The sequence below is a fragment of the Eleutherodactylus coqui genome, chromosome 2, assembly GCF_035609145.1.
Source record: "Eleutherodactylus coqui strain aEleCoq1 chromosome 2, aEleCoq1.hap1, whole genome shotgun sequence".
Lineage (NCBI taxonomy): Eukaryota > Metazoa > Chordata > Amphibia > Anura > Eleutherodactylidae > Eleutherodactylus > Eleutherodactylus coqui.
Genome location: NC_089838.1, coordinates 313,735,228 through 313,749,221, shown reverse-complemented (window position 1 = coordinate 313,749,221; position 13,994 = coordinate 313,735,228). Strand labels below are relative to the sequence as shown.

At 46.6% G+C, this 13,994-nt stretch overlaps 1 protein-coding gene across 2 annotated transcripts in view; it reads left to right on the top strand.

The window, feature by feature from the left end:
* Window positions 1-13,271, top strand: part of SLC44A2 (solute carrier family 44 member 2 (CTL2 blood group)) — a 64,004-nt gene extending 50,733 nt beyond the window's left edge. For both annotated transcript variants that reach the window (XM_066593588.1, XM_066593589.1), the window contains exons 15-22: window positions 3,373-3,635; window positions 4,648-4,742; window positions 6,899-7,002; window positions 7,086-7,159; window positions 7,431-7,501; window positions 9,484-9,572; window positions 10,015-10,099; window positions 11,637-13,271. In XM_066593588.1, the coding sequence (XP_066449685.1) occupies window positions 3,373-3,635; window positions 4,648-4,742; window positions 6,899-7,002; window positions 7,086-7,159; window positions 7,431-7,501; window positions 9,484-9,572; window positions 10,015-10,099; window positions 11,637-11,743 (888 nt within the window). In that variant the 3' untranslated portion in view covers window positions 11,744-13,271. The remainder of the gene's footprint in view (window positions 1-3,372; window positions 3,636-4,647; window positions 4,743-6,898; window positions 7,003-7,085; window positions 7,160-7,430; window positions 7,502-9,483; window positions 9,573-10,014; window positions 10,100-11,636) is intronic.
* Window positions 13,272-13,994: the final 723 nt, after the last annotated feature.

The window sequence follows — 13,994 nt, the reverse complement described above, 5'->3', positions numbered from 1 at the left end:
GGAAGCAAAGAGATACATTGTGATCAGAGTACAAAGCCGAGGTCAGGACAAAGGAAGATGGGAAAGCTGGGTAAATTGGGCACAGCTCAAACTAGGAGTAAGTCAGAATACAATAGTACCTTTGCAGTGCCAAACGCCCATGCACTCTGCAGTGGGCAAGGGTGTCCTAAATAGCCAGGGACCTACCCGATTGGCTGGGAAAGGACAGCTGGGTGCAGGTGCTGGCTCTTTAAGAGCTAGGCCGAGCATGTGTGTCCTCTTTGGGCATCAGTGACTGGAGCCTCGATAGACCGAATGGTGCAGTGTCTGCTTTACTTGACAGGAGGGTGATGATGGTGGCTGTAACAGGCGGGGAGAAGTAGGAGGAGCCACTGGCCGCGATCAGTGACCATAACCTAAAGGCAATAAAAACTAGGGAATCTGCCCCAATTGCTAAAAGGGGGGAAGGGTGACATTGGATTCATTAGGGTGATCGGTGATTCTTCTTGCCCACCATGAAGCGGTGGTACATGGACAGTACACACGAGCACACTGAGCATGTACTCGCCATTTCATAGATTGTTTACCCAGAATGTTCCTAGTGAACATGGAGCATGTTCATTCCAGCACGGGGGCTGCGTACCCTCATGTTCAGCAAGATCCTATGTATGCCAAGCACAATCCTGTATTTCATGGACGTGTCACTGCCGCTACATAAGCTGTTCACTCAGAACGTGATTGCAGGCCACCATGGGCATGTTCCTGCCAGGGCTGTTCACCCTCATTGTGCCACATGATCTGAATGGGCAATTGGGTAAACTGCCTAGATTTGGCAGCAATAGTGTGTTGGCATTTCATGAACCTGTTTCTGGTTTGGATACACATTCTGGGTGATCGCCTATGTAGTGACAGACATGTTAATGAAATCCTGACTCGCTGAGGTGGGGGGAAAGCCTATACACTATCCTACCAAAAGTATTTGGACCCTCTGTCAATAGAACGGATCATGTCTTATTAGCAGTCGCGTGTCCTAACCCATCCTACATAAGATGTGGACCCTTTTGAAGTGTCCGCCATAGTCTGTGGCAGAAACTGCATGCTACTGGATGTCCAGATTATGCCGCTGCACACAAGTCGTCCATGTAATGCAAGTGTGCAAGGAGCATCGTCAAGACGGTTCTATCGAGTGGTGAATCGTATGACTCCATCAGGTGGAGGTACCTGGGTGTGGAGGATCCTGGGGAAAGCCTTCTGCCTGTGTGTGTTGTGCCAACAGTTAAGTACAGCAGAGGCTCCGTTATGGTCTGGGGATGTCTTGCGTGGCATGGTCTCGGTCTGTTGGTTGCCGTGACAAGAACCATGAACACGGAGGTGACAATACTCTGGGAATGGTCGGCCATACTTCCAACAAGACAACACACTTTGTCACACATCCAACGTTGTTTTATGTTGGTTTGAGGACATGGATGTTTGACGATCGGACCGAGTCCCAACTGCAACCTCACTGAACACCTCTGGGATGAACTGGAACGTCGGGTCAGGAAACACTCACAGCGCCCATCTTCTGATGTTTGCAGGATGGATGGAGGGAAATACCAGCGGATGCGTATTAGACGTTAATAGAAAGTATGCAACGGTATCCAATGTCATTATGGCCAATAATCCCCACTAATTAAACTCATTTATTATGGAAAACTGACCCCTTGAAGGAAGGCTCTAGTACCCTGTTGTACCGCCTCTAGCTTGGATACAAGATGTGTTACAGTGGGCATGGAGGCTCTAGTACCCTGTTGTACCACCACTAGCTAGGATACAAGATGTGATATGGTCGGAAATGGAGGCTCTAGTACCCTACTGGGCTGACTATAACTTGGATGCAAGATGTGATAGGGCAGGCATGAAGGCATACAGGTTCAGTATGGTGTCCTCCACATATCGCTTCACATATGCTGTAACTGAGCCTCTAGATTCCGCTAACTCCTAGGCTGTGGAAGTTGGCATCCCAGATGGTCCCATTTGCGATAAATCTGGCACCCATGGAAGTGTGACAACGTTATGGGGGCTGCCTGTGACCCCCTTGTGTGTGTGGCCGAGCATTATCCTGCTGGAAGCCGCCATGAGAGGAACACATGTGGCTGCAGGACGTCCTGAACATATCGCTGAGCTGTCATTGTCCTTTGTACCACTACTAGGGGGGACTGACTGTCATATGCAATGCCCCTAGAGCATCACACCAGCAGGGGGCAGTGTGCCACTCCACAGCAAAGGCAAGATTGAGACGCTCACCCCGAGGTCTCCAGACACGAACACCGCCGTGCTCAAACTAAAGCTGGATTAATCGCTGAAGACAATCGGGATCTACTCCGTAGCATTGAGTTTCATAGTTCATGACACCACTGCAAATAAAGGCATCGGTGGCTGTGAAAAGCTGTGCAAGTAAGGGGGGCCATGAGACCAAATCTCCTTTAGTCAAGTGCCTTAAACTGGTTCCGTAGACACCGGGGCCTATAATGATGGTGCCCCCTGTCTCTGGATGGCACACAATGAAACACTTGGAGCTGCTGGTACTTGTCAGACAATCAGATGCTCCTCTCTACTGGTGGTCTGTAGGGGGCGACCTGAGCCCGGTCACCTTGTGTGCCCTCACACATCCACTGGTCCCAGCACCTCCTAACAGTCTGGTCAGACGCTCATCTCTACTGGTGGTCTGTAGGGGGCATCCTGAGCCCGGTCACCCTGTGTGCCCTCACACATCCACTGGTCCCAACACCTCCTAACAGTCTGGTCAGACGCTCCTCTCTACTGGTGGTCTGTAGGGGGCATCCTGAGCCCGGTCACCTTGTGTGCCCTCACACCTCCACTGGTCCCAACACCCCCTAACAGTCTGGACAGAACGGCCGGTGGGGGACAATTCATCGATACGACCATCCGGTTTCTCACATCCCAATAATGCGCCCCTCTCAGACTCTGGTAACGGGGTGAAATCTATTCTCTGTGTCGTAGAGGAGTCTAGTGGTCAACAAGCTCTACACAGGTGTCCAATGACCTTTTTTAGGATCGTGTATATTGATGGGTACATACACGGGGTGATCTGAAAAAGGCATTCTGGGTGACCAACCTATGCAACGAGTATTTTACTGCCAGTACCCGGCTGTTCACCTGTAATGCTCCTCTGGCTCTCATTGAGCATGTGGGTATATTCCGTTGTGCCCGCCAAGCCATGGACAGGTCTGTCACTATATAGGCACTTCACTTACTGCAGTCCTCTATGGTGGAAGCGATGTTCTTGTGTAGGTTGAACCAATAATTTGTAGCCTTCAGATGGCCCCCGCTGCCATCTCTACATTTGTCATTCTATTTCTTAGTTCAGATTTAACTGTTTCTTCCTCGCAGACCTTTAATGTCACCAACGTTACACGCCTTTGCCCGGATGCCACCTGCCAGTTTGCTTTCTACGGAGGAGAGACCTACTACCACAAGTACTTGATCGTCTTCCAGGTCTACAATTTCTTCATGTTTCTCTGGTTGGCCAACTTTGCCATTGCTCTCGGTCAGGTGACTCTGGCTGGGGCCTTTGCCTCTTATTATTGGGCCTTCAAGAAGCCAGATGACATGCCAGCGTTCCCCATTTTCTCTTCCTTGGGCCGGGCTCTCAGGTGAGGCTTTATATAAATGTTGTTCAGTCATTGTCCAGCATTGAAGAGGGTTACAACAACTGGGTCCATGTTGGCATGGAGGCTCCATGTTGGCATACAGAACGTTTTCCAGCTTATTGCAAAACTACAACCCATACAAGTCTGTGCCTGTTGGGTGCGGTAGTTGTGCAACTGCTGGAGAGCCACAGATATCTTCCCTTTTTAATGTAAAGAACCTTAAAGGGGTTCTCCCACTTCTAGCCATTTTCAGACAACTCCGTACATCGCACAGTGGCCTGGGTTGGTACTGCAGGCTGAACCCGATTCGCTTCAAAAGGATTCAGCATGCAGTACCAACCATGACCACTGTGCTACGCAAGGAGCTGTTTGAAAACAGCTAGAAGTATGAGAGCCCCTTTTAAACTGGTTGTCCAGGGAAATGAAATCATTAAAAGGACCAGCAGTGTCGGAAATACTTTTCCACACTTTAAAAAAACTAAATTGCAAAAAAACCCCTGTATAAATGTGTTATTGGTGTAATCGTACTGCAGAATGTAGCCTCTTATTTATACTAGCGGAAGCTTCAGTCAGAGCTGGCTCCAAACAGGCTGATTCAGTCAGCACTCGGGAATAAATCGCTATCATTGGCTGCAGCAGCGAGTATACGGGCAGCAACAGGCGGACTGCAGCCTGCAAACAGTACAGCGGAGAGCCAGAGCCGCCAGCAGGGGGGCAGCGGGGAGCCGGAGCCGCCAGCAGGGGGGCAGCGGGGAGCCGGAGCCGCCAGCAGGGGGGCAGCGGGGAGCCGGAGCCGCCAGCAGGGGGGCAGCGGGGAGCCGGAGCCGCCAGCAGGGGGCAGCGGAGAGCCAGTTGCTTCATTTTACACCATGGGAGACCTGTTGGATATCGTTCACATGACTCAGACAACCCCTCCTAAGGCATTACAGGTTTAGTCTTGAATGGGTTGAAACTGCCCTTAATTTCCCCTAAAGTGTCTCTCTTCACTGATCTACCCCCTTATTGCCTCCTTCAGATACCACACTGGATCCCTGGCATTCGGGTCTCTAATCCTTGCGATCGTGCAGCTGATCAGGGTCATGTTGGAATATCTGGACCACAAACTGAAAGGTGAGCTCTGCCGTTATCCTCTTCTCATATTCTGGGTGCCACAGGGGGCGCTAATGTGCTAAACCCTCTAACCGCAGCATGTGACCGGCTCTCAGGAGCGGCGATTCAAGTAAGTAAAATAACGCATTCAAATTGAAAAGTCATCAGTAATTAAAGGTTTTCAGTATTTGGCAATCTGTCCAACCTTAACCCCTTAGTGGCCAAGCTTTTCTGTGGTTTTTTTTTTTTGTTTTTTTTTCCATTCCAAAAAAAAAAAAAATTGTAACTCCTTCATTTATCCATCGATGTCGCTGTTTTGACCGCTTCTTTTTTGAGGGCCCAGTTGTATTTTTTAATGGTACTATTTAATGTACCACATAATGTGGTGAAAAACATAAAAATTCTAAGTGGTGAAAAATGGAAAAAAACATGAAATTCCGCCATCTTTCGGTGTCTTGTTTCTACAGCCCACAAACCACAACAAAAATAACATGATAACTTTATTTTATGGGTCAGTACAAATACTACGATACCAAACTTGTGTAGGTTTGTGTCTTTTTTTTGTTTTTGTTTTTTTTTCTGTACTACTTGTATTTTTTGTTTCAAAGAGATTTAATTTTTTTTCAATTATTTTCTGCCGCCATCTTCTGAGCGCAATAACTTTTATTTTTCCGCCTACGTAGTTGTGCGGTGGCTCATTATTTTTTCATCGTCCTGTAGTTTTGCGTTTGGTACCATTTTGGAATACATACGGCTTTTTGGAGACAAGGTAACCAAAAAAGCGCATTTCTGGAGTGTGTTTGTTTTTTTTTTTTGTTTTTTTTTAAGACTACGTTCACCTTGCGGGGTAAATAATGCATCACTCTGATAGATCAGACTTTTACGGACACAGCAATACCAAATATGCATTTTTTTGTTTTATGATTAAGATAATTTTATTATAAATGGCAAAAGGGTTTTTGTTTTTTTTAATTACTTTTTTCTTTTAAATAATTAGTAAAACTTTATTGATCTTAGTTTTACATTTTCTTTTAGTCCCCAGGGGGGACCACAACATGTAATGCTTTGATCGCTCCTGCAGTATGATAGACTGCCTTTCAGAAGTCCCCCAGCTGCTATGACACCCACATGGCTCCCTGTGATCTCATCGCGAGAGGGAAGGGCTGTAGGGGACCCCTGAACATCGGTCGGGAGATTTCAATGCCGCTATCGGAATTGACAGCGACATTTAAAAGTGTTAACAGGCCCAATCGGCCCCAATGTTACCTGCAGCGCGATCTCCCTCCATACATGTCCTGCAACGGTAGGCCGTAAAAACACTATAGGGTGGTCACTAAGTGGTTGAGGGGGCATTCGCATGTTGTGGAAATGATGCAGGATTCCCTCACTTAATCCGCAGCGTTTCTGCATCAAAAACGGAGTCAAATTTTGCACCCTATGTGGCGATTTTAACAGCTGCAGATCTGATTTTTGGCCTGTGTGGCGCACTTCGGGAACTGCTGCTGAGCCCTACCGCTGGCGTTCATGTGATGCCACTTCCACATCACATGACCAGCGGCGCTCAGTAGCCATTCCTGGTGTGCGCTGCCTTGTGGGTTTCTGCTGCTGAAAATCCAGAGTATTTCCACTACATGTGAAGGTGCCCTAAAGCCATTCTCTTCGGACAATCCCTTCTTGTTAGCAGAGTCCCCTAATGATAAGCTGCTTGTAGGGTATCCGGGAGGTGGGACCACAATGGAGTTGACCATTTGTGATTGAATTCGCCAGTAAATGGCCAATTCTGCTGCAGCGCCCCCACAGGAAATCTGAAGCATTACATGGTTGAATTGAATGCGCTGTGTATTACATGGATGTGCCCGGTCCTCCGAGGCGGAACACTTTGCAGCCACTCGCCATTGAGGCTTAATAATGATCCCAAATGTAGGGGTGGTGCACGACACAGACCTTCTGATAGAGGCCCCCCTTCCCCACATGTGCTCCTCCCCATCAGTGTAACAGTTCTGGTTTCCAGAATCAATTTTTTTTAAGTTTACTTTTCTTATCCACTTTACAAACTGAAAACTAAGTGACATCGGCAAGAGTCAATGAAGAGGTGTTACAAAGTTGCCGCGTTTTGTGCCCACACTTGGTGCCAATGGTGAAGCCAACCTAAAGCACTCTTTTTCTCCCCCATACAGGAGCAGATAACACATTCGCTCGTTTCCTCCTCTGTTGCCTCAAGTGCTGTTTCTGGTGCCTTGAAAAATTCATCAAGTTCCTCAACAGAAATGCCTACATCATGGTAAGAGGAAGTGATGGCTTCCAATTGTCGCAAAACTACAACTCCCAGCATGCCCCGACATTAACAAGCCCGTCTTTTGACAGATTGCCATTTACGGTACCAATTTCTGCACATCGGCTCGGAACGCCTTCTTCCTGCTTATGCGAAACATAATTCGGTGAGTGAATTTCATGTTAGTCAGTGACCCATAGTTGCACATAGTAACACCCGGTGCTGATATTCCAGCCATCGTATACTGTACTGACTACCAATAACATTGACTATCAGGCTTCTATATGTACACACTGAAATTACCCTGAATGCACTCAAATCCTCAATCAGATCGACTGGTTGTAGTTAGTAGCTACTGAACTCCGCTCTTACAATACTGCCCCCTGGTGGTTGACTAGTATAACAACATCCCTCTTCTGCTTCTTTTGTCCCTGCAGAGTTGCAGTCCTTGATAAAGTCACTGACTTCCTGCTCTTCCTGGGAAAACTGCTGGTTGTAGGCTGTGTAGGTAAGTATAAGATTACAGCCAGGGGTGGCCACGAGCGCCTTGAGATGCCCAGATGGGGCAAGTGACCTCACCACATTGAGCATGGTGATCTTCCATTTGTCTAAAGCTGCCAGCAAAGTGAAGATGTTTAATGGTATTTTGAATTTGTGATGGGCTGGCCGCTTCCAGAATTATATTAATGTCCAGAGCTGTATTCACAATACTACAGCCTTCAGAGCTGAAATCTCCCAACATTCCCTACTTGTCCTTTGATCTGCATTCTGTGAAGTCTTTATACCATTCACTATACAGTAATGCCACCGAATACAAATGTGTCTGACTGTAAGCTTGCTGCTTCCAGTGACAACCAGCAAAATACAGCTCTGAAGTACAATACAAGCTGAAACGTCCAATGAAACTGAGTGAGGGCTCGTTCACACTAGCGTCTTAATTTGTTTTGCCGTTCTGTCATGGGAACCGCACGGACTGCTGCACTTTTTGTTTCCAGATTCGGAAAATAATCCATTTAAAAAAAAAAAAAAAATTTTTATACTCCATGTGAAGCGAATAGAACTGGAAGACCATCTTTTTTTCCATTGCCGGTGGTGGTGCAGCGCTGGGGTCCTAGGTTCAAATCTCAGCAAGGACAACATCAACTTTGAAAAACTTTCTACAGATGTCACCTTTGGTCAGACTCAAAGCTAAAACTCCCAGCACTGCTAGGCAACTGTGCTAACCACCGAGCCACCACACTTGTTCTTACATCAGATGTCCTTCCTGGTCAGATCTGAACCTACAACTGCAGCACTGCAAGGCACCAGTGCTAATGACTGAGCCATGCTTTTTTTTTTTTATATATTTTCTTCCCCCTTCTCCAGAGGAGAAGAGAAAAACCCAATGAGAACCTACAACCTCCGTGCAGATGTTGTCCACAGTCAGACGTGAACTGACAACCCTAGTGCTACAAGGCAACAGTGCTAGCCACTGAGCCATCGAGCTGCTTCCTTCTCCAGAGCAGAAGATTTGCTGCTTGTTCTCATTCTCCTCCTTCACTTTCTTCTTTTTCTCCCCTGGAAGAGGAGGAGGAGGAGAAAAAAACAAGGTGGCGTAGTCATTGGCACTGTGTTGGGGTCCTAGGTCCAAATTTGGTCAAAGAGAACATATGTATAGACTTTCTATGTTGCCATCCTCCCAGAGAACAAAGGAAGAACAAGCAGCATGGTGGCTCAGTTGTTAGCACTGTTGCAGTGCTGGAATTGAAGGTTCAAATCTGACCGAGGGGGACGTCGGCATTGGGTTTTTATGTTCTTTTTGTTTTTTTTTACTCTTACTCTTCTATTTCTTTGGTAATGAAAGAAGCATGGTGGCTCAGTTATTAGCACTGCTGCCTTGCTGGAGTTGTAGGCTCAAATCCTACTAAGGGCTCCTGCACACTTGCGTTTTTCTTGCGCTTTTTTTTTTTTTTTTTCAAGCAATATCACAGCGTTTTTTTAACGCAATTGTCAATAGGACTTTCTAATATTATAAACGCATCGCAAGTTTGTGCTTTGCAATTTTTCTGTGATGCGTTTTTAACATTAGAAAGTCCCATTGACAATTGCGTGAAAAAAATGCGCAACAAAGACGCAAGTGTGCACAAGCTCTAAGGGTGATGGCTGTAAGGAATTTTTCAAAGTTGATGTTTCCCTTGATGAGATTTGAACCTATGGCTCAAGCACTGCAAAGCACCAGTGCTAATCACCATCATCCTGCAAAAATCCTCCCCATGTCTAGCAGCTGCGCAAGAAAACGGAATTGTTTTAAAAGCTGATGTAAGTGGAAAGCTTACGGATACTTTCCATTTCACTTCCGGTTATACTAAAAACGGAAAACAGAAACCGGATCAGTCGAAAAAACACTAATGTGAACGGGCCCTGATTGAGGAGACTCCTTCTACATGACGGGCCTCGCTGCTCCTTCAGATGACCAATCAGATCTCCTCATGAATTTGTAATGTCTTGCAGGGATCCTGGCGTTCTTTTTTTTCACTCAGCGCATCCGGATTATACAGGACACGGCTCCCACTCTTAATTACTACTGGGTACCAATTCTGGTGAGTGTTTCCAAAAGCAGGTGTCTTCTGAGCCTTTCTTAAAGGGACAGAAAAGATAATGTATAGTCTGTATCAGCCGCTTCAGACTTCGAAGAGTCGGACTGTAGACTCTGTATAGGAGGTAACTGATGTACTATATAGTAAAGTGATAATCTGCCCTTAAAAAAATAAATAAATAATAATAATATTTTTTTAATTGTATGCAGCTCCTAAGCTCCCCCTAGTGGTGGTTTCAGACAGAGAAATTATTTATGTACAGGTGATTTGGGTCTCTATCCAAAGTGTAGAACTCCAACAACTCTAAAGCTGTATTCAGAATATAATGGGGGCTCGGTGGGCTATTCCATTGGAGGATATTGTGTACTGCGTGTGTATATAGTTGTATTGAACCCCTCTGCTGTATATACATTCCAGATGTTATGATTTATCTTTCTCTGCACAGACGGTAGTGATTGGCTCCTACCTTATCGCGCACGGCTTCTTCAGCGTATACGGGATGTGTGTGGACACCCTCTTCCTGTGTTTCTGTAAGTACCGTGATTTGGATACACTTCTAGGACTGGAGTGGTGATGGACTTAAAAGCTTGCAATCTTTTCTGTCTCTACCGGTGTTTATGGGTGCCCCCCTGTCGATACTTAGGGTAGCTCCACAGTGACTAACGGGAGGAGAGCTGGAGGATTAACCCCTTCCTAGAGATGCACTGAATAAGGCAGCTGATTGGATGGCTGCTGTCTGACGGGTGATTCCAGGCACTGTCCTCCAACATCCTTTTAAAGTGCTGACCGCTCTCCTCCACTGCAGCAATCAAAGTGCTACATCAGGGTTCTAACTAAAGACAGGGGGGCTGCTCAATGTCCTCTCTATCCTCTCACCCCTCTACTGATATGATGCACTATCCTACACTAATCCTGTTTTTTCTTTTTTCCATTTTTCCCACTTCTATCTAATTCTTCAATCTGTCTCCATACCTTCTCCTTGCACCCCTTATTTGTATCTGTAAATAACTCTTGTTCCCCCTTATTTGCACCCTGTGCCTTGCACCCCCATTCTCTGTGCCTGTCTTGCTTCTCTGTAACCTGCATGCTGCCTCTTCTCTGCACCCTGTGCTTCCCTTCTCTGTGTCTCCTCTTACTTCTCTGTTCCTTATGCACCAACCTTCTCTGCACCCTGTGCTTCCCTTCTCTGTGTCTCCTCTTACTTCTCTGTTCCTTATGCACCAACCTTCTTTGCACCCTGTACTTCTTTCCTTTCTTCTCTATAACTTGTTTGCCACCTCTCTGCACTTCACACCACACTTTTCTACACCCTGTGCCACTCTTCTCTGCACCTCTTACCATTCTTCTGCCTGCCTTTCCTGCACCTCTTCTTCCCTTCTGTGCCTTGTCCTCATTCCTTGCACCCTACCCCTCCCTTCTCTGTACCTTGCATGCTTCTCTCCAACCTGTGCCTCACACCGCACATACCTTGGCTCTGTACCCCTCCTCTGCGCACCTCTCCTCCCTACTTTGTCTTTCATTCTATCTGTCTTGCTGATGGGGCTGATGCTTAACAAGGCGAAGATCTGGAGAGGAATGATGGCTCCTTGGAGCGGCCATATTACATGTCTCCGGAACTCAGCCACATTTTGTGGAAAAAAGACGCCGAGCTCTTAAAATCCAGTGAGAGCCAAAGCTGAAGGCGCCCGCGGTGCTGACCGTACATCTCTTCTATGCTGATACCACTAACCCTCCTTCTTCTGTACCTCATGCCTGAGAGAGACCGGGGCATCTCGTGGTGTCGGATGGGCTGTAGCTTTAATAATGGAGCTGGTGTTAGACTGGAGGCCTGGGAAGCCTCCAAGGGTTAATCTGTCTGTCTACCTTTTCTTCATGTGTACGAAACACATCATGTATGTAACTTACCAACTACCCCAGTGCCTTGTTTTACCTATTGCATGACCTGAGATCAGATATGTGCCTCTTTCTATGCCAGTACACCCCATCATTAACCCTACATACCCTTCCCTGTACCCCTCTTACCCTGGCATTGCCACCATCTTCATGTCTCCATTCCCTCCTGCACAGTGGAAGATCTGGAAAGGAACGACGGCTCCTCAGAGAAACCTTTTTACATGTCGAGCAACTTGCAGAAACTGCTGAACAAAAAGAACAAAGACCAGGACGGGAAATGACTGTTGTGATGTCACCACTGTGTGTAATAATATCATTGCAGGCTGGATATGTGTCCGCCATACTGTCTCCAGTGATGTCACTCTATTGACGCCATGATATGGAATGTCTATACATGATGTGCTGTCACTTATAATAACTTAAAGCGCTTCTTCCTCCAGGAAAAATGGTATTGACCTCTACAGCATTTGAGCTCCTTCTTCCTGATACAGAGCTCCAAATCCCCTGCAGTGCCATAGAACAGCCTTCTCATTACCTGTAGTCACCACTAGAGGGAGCGCACTGCATGGACTTTTACTTTTGAGCTCTATGTATACACAGTCTACAATGAGCTCCCTCTAGTGGTGACAGCAGAATCCAAAAATCGATTGTGCCAACTGAACAACCCTTTTGCAAAGGCGATCAGCTGATGGCAAGCCCTATTTGGCGCAGATGATTTTGCAAGGGGTAAGCTGCAGCCAGCCTGTAGTGGAAGCAGCAGGGAATATGTAGTATGTTCACATGGTGGCAGATTTCATGGCATATCCGCAACCCATTGCGCTCAATGAAAATCCACGCCATAGTCTATATGACGTGGATTTTTTCTACATACAGAAAATTAGTGTCTCGTCAACTCTTAATGTGGAAAGGTGCTGAATCCCCATTTGAAATTCCACACGTGGACTTGCCCATTGCAAAGTGCTAAATCCCACATGCTGATCCGCGGCCAAGTATTTGCATAGCTACAAGCTGAAAAATTCTGCCTTAATTCTTAGACGGAATCTATATGTTCAGACAGACCTAACCTTACAGGATAGAGTATGGCTGCTGGGATGGTAGCCACTCTTACTAGGCAACACGCTGCTCTGGGACATATCGGGAGTCTTGGGTGGGGGACTCCACTCTTGGATGGTTATATGCCCTTTTGGGACATATGAAGAAGGGATGGCATCTTGGCACAACCCCTTTACTTCTATCAGCTCTGTCTACATAGGGGATTCGGAGCTCTGTATCAGACAAACTGCGCTAAGATCCTGATCTCTGCTTCCAGGAAACCTGGGTTGAGTTTGTAACCCATCTTTCCTAGACCCCTGAGTCTGGCTGGTTATGTCCAAATAGCCCCCTCATCCCATATCGCTGCATAACCAGGCAGATGTGCCATTCAGGAGTCCAAGATGGAGGACATGCAGTAATAGCAGCCATATTGGTTGTCGCCCAGCTTTCCCATTACCATTTTAGGGAGTGCTGATCTTTGAATTATTCCCCTGATGGCAGAATCCTCTTACACTACCTTGCCTGACCGTTGTGGCTCCATCCTAGCGCCCAGCCGCCATATTTATACCCACCATTAACTGGACTGTGTTCCTATTTTCTTGTTTTTACTAGTTTTTATATATATTTGCATGGAGTGTTTGTACATATATATAATCCTGTCCGCCACCTTTACTGAGATACCAAATGTCGTTGCTCCCTGCAGTTTGTATAAATTTGCGCCTTAAGTGTTCAGAAATGAACGATCCAATCAATAATTAATAAAGGTTTTGTATAGATCGTGGCCTCCTGTTTCTCGCCGCTGTGATAGGTTTTATGTATGATGCTCCGGCGTATTCTGTCCCAGAGGGGGCGTCACATGTACCTCCACATGGGGGTCTCTGCTGGGCCCCTCGGCGTCCGCGCTGTATTACTGTGGTGGGCCGATCTGAGGCCTCATACCGCTCCTCCTTCCATCTGTAAACCATTTACCTCCATACTGTGGGGTCCATCGTGTAAAACCCCCAACTCTCTGCCATAGTAGTCAAGAGGGTCGAAGGCCGACATCATATAGCTATTGATTTCAGTAGCTTCCTTCACATGCGCCTATTTTTCCTGTGCATTTCGGTTGCACAAAAAGAAACCTGCATGCTCTGTATTCTTGTGCACCAAAAGTCCCCATAGAAGTCAATGGGGATACGCAAAGAGATGTGAACCACTAATTGTGCGGGAAAAGGCACATCCGGAAATAATTGGCCATTTCAATTGGTGGCAATTTTTTTTTTTTTTTGTGCGCAAATCTACATGAAAGTACAGTAAAATACGCCAATGCGCTTGCAAAAACGCTGTGCTCATGTAAAAACAATACTCGTTCACCCATGTGACGCTGGGTTTAGGCTTCCTAGACACGGTTGAACGCGATATAGAGCCGTAAAACTCGGTCAAATATCGCGCTCGTACACGGGTGATGTACGGGCGGATGCAAGCCGTTTTTCTGTGTCAGTTTTTTTGGTTTTTTTTTTC